The 12,747-nt window shown below is 38.1% G+C and overlaps 1 protein-coding gene and 1 pseudogene across 1 annotated transcript in view; both read right to left on the reverse strand.

The window, feature by feature from the left end:
* OSBPL11 (oxysterol binding protein like 11) overlaps positions 1 to 12,747 on the reverse strand; it is a 92,817-nt gene that overhangs the window by 40,087 nt on the left and 39,983 nt on the right. The window contains exons 3-5 of the mRNA XM_024578084.3: positions 5,192 to 5,367; positions 4,332 to 4,411; positions 1,574 to 1,750 (exon numbers count right to left, since the gene is read on the reverse strand). Coding sequence (XP_024433852.2) covers positions 1,574 to 1,750; positions 4,332 to 4,411; positions 5,192 to 5,367 — 433 coding nt within the window. The remainder of the gene's footprint in view (positions 1 to 1,573; positions 1,751 to 4,331; positions 4,412 to 5,191; positions 5,368 to 12,747) is intronic.
* On the reverse strand, positions 7,813 to 9,330 carry LOC112320593 (interleukin-1 receptor-associated kinase 4-like; annotated as a pseudogene).

Genomic DNA, 12,747 nt, shown 5'->3' on the forward strand with positions numbered 1-12,747 from the left:
TAATGTGTAGCCCCAGACAACTCTTCTTCTTCCAGTGTGGCCCGGAGACGACAAAAGGTTGGACACCCCTGGATTAGTGTGAGGGAAACCCCAACACAGTTGGTGACCGGAGTACAGAAGTGCACAGTGTTCTAGGAGAGTAGAGGAGAAACACAGGAGTGCCTTTCCTTTATAGAATGAATCTCAGAAGCTATAGATAATTAGACCTGGGGGGTTGTGCAATTTTCTCAAAATTGAGCAAAATGAGCCTGACATTTCAAGAAAAACTGACAGTATTTGTAGCCAATTATAAAATCTGAGCTTTAATATGAAAATTAGAATTTTCGAACACCTACCTGTCACCATAAGCTTGACAGCTTCCCCATACTGAAAGCCTTTTCTGATGATGTTGGTAGGGATGTTAAAGAATGTGAATTTTTGATATTATAAAATTATAAAATAGGTCAACATTTGTAAGACCTGTATAACTGAGTGAACTCGTATTTTCAAAAATGACTGATGCACGGTGCTACAAAATCATGCACAGTTTAGAGTCCATTCAAAGTGTAAAACATACCAATGAATTTTCATATAACAGTATGAGAAGTTCATTGATATATATTAGATTCCACATGGCATCTAACATTTAAGGGACTACCACCGCCAAGTTTCCGTGCAGTACCAAAGAATAGCCACAAGTAACTTGAAAGGCTATTAAAACATTCCTCTAATTTTCAGCCATATTATCTGTGTGAGGCCGTGACATAGATATCTACAAGCTCTATCAAATTTAGCTCAGCAAACAATACCTGGAATATTTAGAACCTAACAACTGCATTAAGAAGTAGAATTATTTGGCACTTGGTTTGAAAGAAAAAGAGGCAAATGTTGAGGTAAGGTAACATCAAGAATTTATTTTTGTGTGTACTTGAAATTATCTATATGTGTGTGAGCACATATACATATACATATATAAATAGATATATGTCTATATTGTTTAAAAAGTCACTTGTTTGGCCATATAGCCTTCCCACTAGGCCTAAATTGTACATCAAAGGATTCTGTACTTTTACTTGAGAAATAAGAGGCTTTTGAAAAACGAGAGTGTATCTAGTATACAGATGACTGATTTGAGGAAACTTTGGACACCCTATATACACAGGGAATCTTTTTTTTTTAATTTTTCAATCAAAGTCCAAATTCAGTATCATTCCACACCAGTTTCAGGTGTACGATATAGTGTCTAGACAATCACACCCTCCGCAAAGTGGTCCCCACCATACTTAGGCATCCACCTAGCCCCACATGTAGCCATCATAACATTAATGACTATTCCTCATGCTGCGACCCAGATCCCTGTGACTATTCTGTAAGTACCAATTTGTACTTCTTAATCCCTGCATTTTTTCACTCAGCCCCCAACCCTTCTCCCTACTCAGGGAATATTTATGACTTAAAAATTATCTCAGCATACCAGATGGGAAGGAAGCACTGGGAGCCCCAGAAGATGCAAACAAAATTAAAAATTTTTTGTGATAAAACCAAATAGGTAAGATTACTTTCTGCAATTTACTTGACTTCACTTTGTACTTACTTCTCTGACTTCCACAAGATGGTCTGGAGGTAAGTGAGCTCTTTTGCTCGTTGATTGCAGTTTGGAATGTCCAACATTAAAAAAAGAAATGGCATTTTGACTTGGTCTCCTCTGGGATATAGGTGAATTACCACTAGATGCAAGTGAGAAGTTCCGTGATTTCAGAGGCGGATTATTCTATTGGGCAAAGAAAGAAAATGATTCCTTTTAAAAAATTTTAGGCTCTCTAACCCTCAAACTATGAGGTTTACATATAAGTAATTAAAAAAATTAATCTCAGAATTGACTACAAGAATGTTTCTGAAAATAAATTTTAAGACACACAAAGTATAAGCATTTCACACATCCTGCAGTAAACTGGTCATTTATTTTGAAACTTAATTGTAGATGTGCAGTCAAGAATATTTTTTCATGTTTTATAAATATTACAATAAGAAATTTCTAATTTCATATCTTTAAACACCATGATTGAGGCACAAAATGTACTTAGCAATATTCACTGTAAGTTTTCTAAATGTAACATGCAAGTTTCTTTGGAACAAACTGGGGCTTTCTGATAGCTGCCAATGATTGTACTCTTGAGTAAAGCTTTTATGTCAAATTTCCTGAAGACTGTATAATAGTCTTAAAACACAAAAAACTTGATTTTTTAATTTTTAATTTATTTATTTACTCTATTTTATCGATCATGCTATTACAGTTGTTCCAATTTCACACCCTTTGCCCCACTCTACCCAGCTACCCCACTCCTCCAGGCAATTCCCACACCACTGTTCATGCCCACGGATCATGTGTCTAAGTTCTTTGGCTACTCCATTTCCTATACTGTACTTTACATCCCCATCTGTAACTACCAATTTGTTCTTCTTAATCCCTTCACGTTTTCACCTATTCCCCAATCCCACCTCACATCTGGTTGCCATCAAACCATTCTCTGTATCTGTAATTCTATTTCTGTTCTGTTTGTTTGCTTAGTTTGTTTTTTTAGCTTCATCTGTTGTTAGATAATGTATTTATTACCATTTTATTGTTCATAGTTTTGATATTCTTCTTTTTCCTACATAAGTCCCTTTAACATTTCATGTAATGGTTTGGTGATGATGAATTCCTTTAACTTTACCTTGTCTGGGAAGCACTTTATCTGCCCTTCAATTCTAAATTATAGCTTTGCTGGGTTGAACAATCTATGTTGTAGGTTCTTGCTTTTCATCACTTTGAATACTTCTTGCCAATCCATCCTAGCCTGCAAAGTTTCTTTTGAGAAATCAGCTGACAGTCTTATGGGAACTCCCCTGTTGATATCTAACTGTTTTTCTCTTACTGCTTTTAAGTTTCTTTCTTTAACTTTTGGCATTTCAATTATGATGTGTCTTGGAGTGGGCCTCTTTGCATCCACCTTGTTTGAAACTCTCTGTGCTTCATGGACTTGTATGTCTATTTCCTTCATTAAATAAGGAAAGTTTTCTTTCATTATTTTTTCAAATAGACTTCAAATGTCTTGCTCTTTCTCTTCTCCTTCTGGCACCCCTATGATGCGAATGTTGGAATGCTTGAAGTTGTCCCAGAGGCTCCTTACACTACCCTCATTTTCTTGGATTCCTTTTTTCTTATTGTTCTGATTGGTTGCTTTATGCTTCCTTATGTTCCAAATCATTGATTAGATTCTCAGCTTCATGCAGTCTACTGCTATTTCCTTATAAATTGCTATTTCAGTTCATGTATCTTTCATTTCTGACTGGATCTTTTTTGTGCTGTTGAGGTCCTCACTAATATCCTTGAGCATCCTTATAAACAGTGTTTTGAACTCTGCATCTGGTAGAGTGCTTGTGTCCATTTTGTTTAGTTCTTATTTCTGGAGTTTTGATCTGTTCTTTCATTTAGGACATGTTTCTTTGTCTCCTCATTTTGGCAGCCTCCCTGTGTTTGTTTCTGTGTATTAGGTAGAACTGCTATGATCCCTGTCTTGGTAGCATGGCCTAATGTAGTACATGTCCTGTAGGGTCCAGTGGCACAGCCTCCCCTATCACCCAAGCTGGGTAACTCAAGGTGGGCCCTCCATGTGGGCTCAGTACACCCTCCTCTTGTGGTTGAGCCTTGGTTGCTGATGGCAGATCAATGGGAGGGATTTACACAGGCCAGTCACTCAGCTGTGGGACTGGCTGTGGCCACTGACCACCCACCTCCACCTTCTGTGGAGAATCAGCTGTTCAGGAGCAGGGTGGCGGTGCTCCGAGGTTGTCTATAGCTGCCCACTAGGTGTGCAGGCTATAGGGTTTCCCAGTTGGTACAGGCCAAGGACAGCCACCACCTGTATTCTGTCCAGGGACACCCTGCATGAGCTACAAAACAATCTGCAGATGGCTGTTACTTGTGCTGGGCTAGAGATTCCCAGGCAAAGCCAAGCTGTGAACCTAGGCTGGCTGTTGCTAGTGCCAACCCTGGGGCCTCGTAGCATGTGATATGGGGGCTGGGGGCCTGCTGAGGCTGGTTGTTGCTTGTTTGAGAGGATTTAGGAAGATGTGCAGCATGAATCTAGACAAGCCATTCATATGGAAAAGCCACTGTTAACAGTTTGGCTGGACCTGTAAGCTGGGTGGGGTGGAACCTCAGGGAATCCCAGGGCTGGGCAAACAACGTGAGCTGGGTTGATGAAGTCTCAGATACAGCCCCCACCTGCCAGCTCTGTGGTTGTGTGCATGGAAATTTTAAAGTTCTTTCCTCATTTTTGTGCATTACTCTCATACATGAATCCACATACCTTTCCAATAGCTTCAGTGTGATGTTGTGTACATATCTGAAGTCTGCTAACCCAATGCTGTCGCTCTTTAGCATCTGTGGCTGGTAAAAAGAATCCACAAGTTATCTACTTTTATAATTATACTTGGAATACAACTGATTGTCTATAGCATGAAGAAAAGATCATCGCAAACCAGGGACTGGTCATACTCTCCCTAGAGCAAAGAGACCTAAGCATCAACCTTGTTAGGTGACACAGTAGGCAGACCTGGACATCACAAGGAGGATATATTACATGCAGCATAGAAATATGCTCTTATTTAAATACTCTTTATTAAGCATTTAATGTGTACTCAGTACTTTCATAGCTCAAGCAGCATGCTCAGCTAGGGTTATTATACTTCATGTGTATTGATTAGATGAAAAACAAAAATTTCCATACAAGTTAATCTACATAAATATAACTTTTATTTTAATGAATATGAACATTTTAGTAAATCCCAACTATGTCCATTAGTTCCTGAAAACCACAAAGAGGGCATACAAATCAAACCAAGAAAAGGGATAAACTATTATCAATGGCAGACATAAAACCGTATCATTGAAAGGCAGCTATGCTTTTAGATTTTTCAGTAATTAGGGTTTCATTTCCACAAATATTTTAGGGGGGTCTATCTTAAACAGATTTGTTCACTGTCCCACTTGAAGAAAGTATTTATTAAAACAGATTTCATAAATTCTTAAAGCAATTCCAAAGTTTAGAATAGTGTGTGTACATCATCAATGACAGTAATTTCTATAAAACCCAAATAAGCAGGAAAGTACACCAACTTCTCAAGGGAAAAAGAAAATCACACCATTCATCTCATATCTCAATCATACCTCTGAGTTTATACTGTTCCCCACTGGCAGCATTTACAGTGAAGGTGTGAGAGTCTTCATCACTGGGTGATATTACAGCTCCTGCAAGCTGCAAAGTACCTCTGGGTTTTTGATTTCTAGACTGTTCATTCACAAAGTATTCCAATAACCCAGCTTCGTTGTTTAAAACAAAAAACCTGTAATGATTTTCAAAAAAAGGTCATAATTTTTAAACATCTCCCCTAGTAGAATTAAAGCAAACCAAGTTTCAATAACTTACACACTTTGAAGATTTTGCCATGAAAAAAAATTCAAAAATATTTCAAGAAATACTTGGAAACACTACATTGAAACCTAGCAGTAAAGATTATTGAAAAATTGAATGAGCTTAATAAAAGATGTGAAATCTCCAGCTGTGCCCGTGCCAGTGTGGCTCAGTTGGTTGAAGCATTTTCCCATACACAAAAAAGTTGAGGGTTTGATTCCCAGTCAGGGAACATACCTAGGTCGCAGGTTCAATCCCTGGCTGGGGTACATATGGAAGGCAATCAATCGATGTTTCTCTCTCTCTCTCTCTCTAAAATTAATAAGCATATTTTTGGGGGGGAAAAACCCCTCCAGCTGAGGGAGGGGCACTTAATAGGGAAGAAGCATACCAGATAACACAAAAAGGAAACAAAGACACAGCATCCTTTCAGAGGAAGATTTCTCTCCAGAATTCATTAACAGGGAAGGTAAATTGCCCAAGGACAAATGGCAATGAGAAATTTTATTTAAAATTTATTGCAAGCAAATCAACACATGAACTTTGAGGTTAACTAAAGGCTAGGTAAGAAATAAATCTAACATAAGATTTAATCAGTGAAATATACAATGAGAATAATGTCAGGATAGAAAGATTTTGTGAATGTATCATTAAATAGGTCACAACTAAAGATTACGTATCCTGTTTAAAAATGAAAAAGCTGCAACCGGAGATGCAGGAACATAAGCAACTTGAAACTAAATGATGACATACTGATATACTTTGGAAAAGAATTTGATGTTCTGATTTGTTTCTAGATTAACTACTTTAGGAAATATATTAATTCAGATTCCAATTTAATTAATATGATAGTTCTTTCTTTAAGAAATATAAATAGTTCCAATTTCAAAAAATTAACGTTTGGGCTTGGAGCAGTTTGCATTCTACATGTTAATGTGCTCTGTAACAGACAATTTGATCCAGTTCAGCGTCCTAAAAGATGTTATCTTAAGCAATGCGACAACCATATCAAACTGGGAAACAATGGAATCAGCCTTTTATTCAAGTGGGGAAAAAAAACGAGTAGCAGGCAAAAGGAGTTGAAAGTAGTTGCTTGAGAAGAGAGATGGGAAAGCAAAGAACTATTGTTTTTCTTGTTCATCTTTTAGTATGCTTCTGATTTTAAAAATTATGTTCACACATTCTGGTAAAAAATATAAATTAATTTTGATATTTTTGAGTTTTAAAACTTCTGTATCATTAATTACTACAGGAGCTGGACACCTTTTTATGTGGGTTTTGTTGTTGTTTGTTTGGTTTTTTTTGGCTTATAGGAACTCATTTATTATGTCACAGTCCTGTATGTCAGAAGTCCAGGCACAGCTCAGCTAGATTCACTACTGATGGTCCTCAAGGCCAAAATTTGGGTGACAGTTGGAGCTATGGTATCATCTGAAGTCTGGAGTACTTTTCTAAGCTAATTTAGGCTGCTGAAAGAATTCAGTTTCTTTGTGGTTATACATCTGAGGTCCCAGTTTGTCTTGCTGGCTGACAGCCAGAAAGTAGCTCTTGTTTCCTGGAGGCCACCCTTAGGTCTTAGCCAATGTGACCTTCGTACAACGTGGTAGCTTCCTTCTTTAAGGCCCACAGAAGGATGTCTCAGATGCCTTGTAAGAGCTCACCTTATTAGATCAGGCCCACCCAGCACAGTCTCCCTGTTGATACTCAGTCAGCTGATTAGGAATCTTAACTGTATCTGCAAAGTCCCATCAACTTTGCCCTGTAACATAATTTAATTATGGCCATATCATGGCAGTATCACCTGGGTATATTTGGCTTGTGGTGAATAACTGCTTAGAATAGCACACTGTGAACATGACCCTATAAACAAATGACTGTAATAAAATTTTATAATAATCTATGTAAATCTTAAATTTTATATCACTCTTTAAGGTACAAAGTGCTTGTAAACATTCTGCATCCTTTGATTTTCATGACTACCTGCCACAGAGGCACAGTAGGTATTATTAGTCCAATGTTACGTGTGGAAAACCAATGCTCAAAGCAGCTAAGTGACTGCCCACAGCTTTACAGAAAATTAGTAATGGAGTTGGGCCTCAGCCCAGGGTCTTTGCATTCTATAGTCCAGTCCTCTTTTTTGCTAAGCCTGTAGTTTTCAAATTGTGTTTGATGAAGTTCCAAAAAGATGTCGCAGGGATTACTGTAGGAACTGCGGGCGACACTAAGAAGGTAGGGCTGAGCACTGACATGGCAGCTCCGCTTCTGTTTGTTCTGTATGGCTGGGGCTCTACCTAAGCTTTAAGAACCACTGCACTGCACCATGCTGCCTTGTTAAAGGTAAAGAAGAAGGCTTACCAAAAAAATTTAATCTAAAAAACGGTTTTGATAGCTGTGTATAAAAAGCCAAGTGTCTATTCTACTGAAGTTTCAAGAAGCTGTCATTTCTTGCAGCAGCTGTTGGACCTTCTTAATATCTGGTCTCTTATTTTCCTTTTCATGCAGACATTGACTGGCAACAGAGTACATAGTTTCAGTGGAAGTGAAATCAATGTCATTCATCTTCTTAACAATATAATCTTTGTCTTTTCTTCACCTTCAATTTCTTCTTTAATATCTAGTAATAATTGAGGTTCCCAGCATTCATCCACAACTGGAAGTCCAGTTATTATTTCTAGTACAACACCACCAAAGCTGTAGATGTCCGATTTGGGTGTTATTTCTCCTCGCAAAGCTGCAGGTGCCATATAAGTTGTTGTTCCCACAATTCTGCTAGTCATGACTGTCTGTGAAAACTTCTCGGAAGCCTATGCAGGCCCAAAGTCAGATATTTTGGCTGTGAAGACTTCATCTAGTAAAGTACTTGCACTTTTAATATCTCTATGAATTTGATGGTTTTCGTGTAAAAAACTGATACCATTAGCTGCACCCTGAGCAATCCTGCATCTCATGTGCCAAGAAAGTGGAGTATCATCCAAACAAGACAGTCTGTCTAGCAATGAACCATTAGGCATGTACACATATACTAAGCAGAGGTCATCTCCATCACTTAAGAAACCAAGTAGTTCTACTAAATTTTTGTGTTGGCACTTTGCCATTATATTTCTTGACGAAACTGTTGTCTCAGTTCTTCAGTACTAATGTCAACCATTGCTGCAAGCCTCTTCACTGCCACAGTTCAGGTGTTCACATAACCTTTATAGACAACTCTAGATCCTCCCTCTCCCATGTCGTTAGCACTGACAGAAATGGGTCATTCATCAAAGTTATTGGTGACATCCTTCAATTCATAAAATGAAAAACTGTGAAAACATGTTTCACCAACTTCTAAACTTTCGAGACTTGAGGAGTCAGGTGGCATATAATTTTATTCAGGATTCCACACCGGTATCACTATCTTTGTGTCTTTCCTATCTTTGCCACAGAAAGGCCTCTGATTCTGCTCAACTGTTACGGCTTCTTTACAAGGTAGAGTATTGACAGTTTGGGGAATAGCACCAGGTAGCAAAAGACTCACAGGGGCAAGAAACTCATTTTGGACCAATAGGTCCACAAGATCACCAACTATGTTGACGGTGTTATGGGTTTGTTCATCTTCTATCCTCAATTCATTGGACCTTGGTTTCTTCATCCGAAAAATAGAGATGGTAATACCTGCCCAAGTGCTGGAACTGGTGGCTGGACCGGACCCTGCCCAGCTGAGCCCCCTTGCACATGTTTTATTGACCATCCATATTTCTACTTACAGTGAACCTCCTGTTAAGTTTTGCCCATTTTTAATAAGGTTATTTTTATTTCCCCAAAGATTATTTGAATTAACAGAAGATGGTCACTGACACCATCTTAAATTTCTGAAACATAAGACCTGTCCAAAGTAAAATGCACACAGGCATCTCCTACGGGCTGAGTATATCCCCCTACATTCCTATGATGAAATCCTAACCCCTAAGGAAAGTGATTAGGTCATGAGGGCAGAACCCTTATGAATGAGACTAGTGCCTTATAACAAAGATCCAAGAGTACTCCCTTGCCTGTTTTCTGCCATGTGAGAATACAACAGGAAGTCTGCAAAAGGAATGAGGGTTCTTGCCTGACTACACTGGCACCCTGATCTTGGAGTTCCAAACTGCAGAACTGTGAGAAATAAGTTTGTTGTTTATAAGCTACCCACTCTGTAGTATTTTGTTACAGTAGCCCGAATTGACAAAGACATGAAAGCAATTTAACATACTAAAAAACATGGAGTTGTACATTTAAGCGGGCAAATTGTATATATGTATATTCTATCTTAATAAAGCTATTGACAAAAAATGAATAAACAAGGAAGAAAGGAAAGAAATCTTTTCCCACTGCTCTAAGCAATATGTACAATTTATTTCAACAAAGGAAAATGATTTATTTCATCTTCTAAAAGCAGTCAATTCAAAGAATTTAGAGTACAATATGTTTGGAACTGTCAAGTTTGCTATGAACACATATTTCTTACCCTAAAAGCATTGCCACAAATTTAAAACATGGGAGGTCTCACATAGATAAACAGAAAGTAATGCTGAGAAGGGACTGGTAAAATTATAGAAATGAGCCAATAACTGCACAGCATGGTGACTCCAGTTAATACTATACTGTGTACTTGAAAGATATTGAGAGTAGATCTTAAAAGTTCTTATCACAAGAAAAAAATTGTAACTATGTAAGGTGACAAATATTAACTAGATTTCTTGTGGTGATCATTTCCCAATGCAAGTATATCTCAGAGATACTGAGGGTTTGGTTCCAGACCCCTACAATAAAACAAGTCACTAATTTTTTGGTTTCCCAGTGCACATAAAAGTTACGTTTACACTACACAGTGGTCTACTAAGTGTGCAATAGCATTATGTCTAAAAAATGGAAATGCCTTAATTTAAAAATAGTTTATTTCTAAAATATGCTAACCATCATCTGCACCTTCCACAAGCTGTACACTCTTTTGATGATGGAGGGTCAGGCCTCCATATTGATTGCTACTGGCAGATCAGGGGGGTGGATGCTGATGGATGGGTGGCTGTGGCAATTTCTTAAAATAAGACAATGAAGTCTGCTGTTGATTGAGAACAATTTTCTGCAGGATGCAATGATGTTTGACAGCATTTTACCCACAGCAGAACTTCAATTCTCTGAAACCCTGTTGCTGCTTTATCAACTAAGCTCATGTAATATCCTAAATCCCTTGTGTCAACAATTTTCATAGAACCTTCTTGATTCCAAATCAAGTAACTACTTTTTTTGCTCGGCCAGAAGAAGCAAATCCTCATCCATTAAAGTTTTATCATGAAATTGAAGCAATTCAGTCACATCTTTAGGCTCCACTTCTAATTCTTGTTCTTGCTATTTCTACCACACATGCAGTTACTTCCTCCACTGAAGTACTGAACCCCTCAAAGTCATGCGCGAGGGTTAGAACCAAGTTCTTCCAAATTCCTACGAATGCTGATATTTTGATCTCTTCCCATGATTAATGAATATTCTTAATGACATCTAGAATGATGATCCCTTTCCAGAATGTTTTCAATTGGCTTCGCCCAGATCCATCAAAGGAATCAGTATCTATGGCAGTTATAAACTTACAAAATGTATTTCTGAAATAATAAGACTTGAAAGTCAAAAGTTACTTCTTATTCCATGGGCTGCAGAATAGATATTGTGTCAGTAGGCATGAAAACAACATTAATCTTGTTGTATTCAGTATATCTCTATCACAGCTCTTGAGTGACCAGGTAAAGTGTCAATGAGCAGCAATATTTTGAAAGGAATCTTTTCTCCTTACCAGTAAGTATCAACAGTGGGCTTAAAATAGTCAATAAATCATGCTGTTAACAGATGTGCTGTCATCAGGCTTTGTTGCTACATTTATAGAGCACAGGCAGAGTAGATTTAGCATAAATCATAAAGGCCCTAGATCTGCAGAATAGTAAATGAGCATTGGCTTCAACTTAAAGTCACCAGGTGCATTAGCCCCTAACAAGAGAGTCAGCCTATCCTTTGAAGACAGCATTGACTTCTCTCTAGCTATGAAAGTCCTATAGATGGCATCTTCTTCCAACAGGAGGCTGTTTTGTCTACTGAAAATCTGTTATTTAGTGTAGCCACCTACATTAATTATCTTAGCTAGGCCTTCTGGAGAACTTGCTGCAGTTTCTACATCAGCACTTGCTGCTTCACCTTGATTCTTACGTTTTGGAGAAGGCTTATTTCCTTAAATCCCATGAACCAACCTCTGCTACCTTCAAATTTTTCTTCTGCAGCTTCCTCACTCTCTCAGCCTTCATGGAATTGAAGAGTTAGGGCTTGGCTCTGGATTAGGCTTTGGCTTAAGAAAATGTTGAGGCTGGTTTGATCTATCCACATCACTAAAACTTCCTCCATATCAGCAATGAGGCTTTTTTACCTTCTTTATCATTCATGTGTTCACTGGAAAAGAAATTCATCTCACTCAGACACTTAGAGGCCTGTTGGAATTGGCCTAATCTCAACACTGTTGTGTCTCAGGAATTAGAGAGCCCTCAGGAGGGAGAGAGACACAGAGGTGGGGGAATATCCAGTCAGTGGAGCAGTCAGAGCACACACAATATTTAGACTAAGTTGGCCATGTTATATGTGTGTGGTTTGTGGCTCCTCAAACACAATTATAATAGCAACATCAAAGATCACTGATCATCAATCACCATAACAAATAGAAGGAGTAAGTTTAAAATATAGCAAGAATTACAAAATGTGATAAAGAGACATGAAGTAAGTAAATGCTGCTGGAAGGATGGCACCAATATACTTGTTCTGTGTAGTGTGGCCACAAATCTTCACTTTGTAAAAAACAGTGTGTCCCCTGGCCAGTGCAGCTCACTTGAGACTGACCGCAGGCAGTGAACCAAAGGGTCGCCAGTTCGATTCCCAGTCAGGGCATATGCCTGGGGTAAGGGCCAGGTCCCCAATGGGGTCCACATGAGAGGCAACCACACACTGATGTTTCTTTCCCTCTCTTTCTCCCTCCCTTCCCCTCTCTCTAAATAAATAAATCTTAAATAAAAAACCCACAGTATCTGTGAAGTACAATAAAGCAAAGTACAATAAAATAAGGTATACCTCTATATACAAATATTGAATCATATTTTTTATACCTGAAACTAATATAATGTTATATGTCAATTATAACTCCATATAAAAAATAATTGATTATCTAACACCAAGATGATGCAATGAACCCAATGGCAATAATAGAGCATTTTGGGATATATCTCATTATATATGGATTAATACAAATATTTTTCTTTCATCCCTT

This window comes from Desmodus rotundus, chromosome 2 (genome assembly GCF_022682495.2).
Source record: "Desmodus rotundus isolate HL8 chromosome 2, HLdesRot8A.1, whole genome shotgun sequence".
Taxonomy (NCBI): Eukaryota; Metazoa; Chordata; class Mammalia; order Chiroptera; family Phyllostomidae; genus Desmodus; species Desmodus rotundus.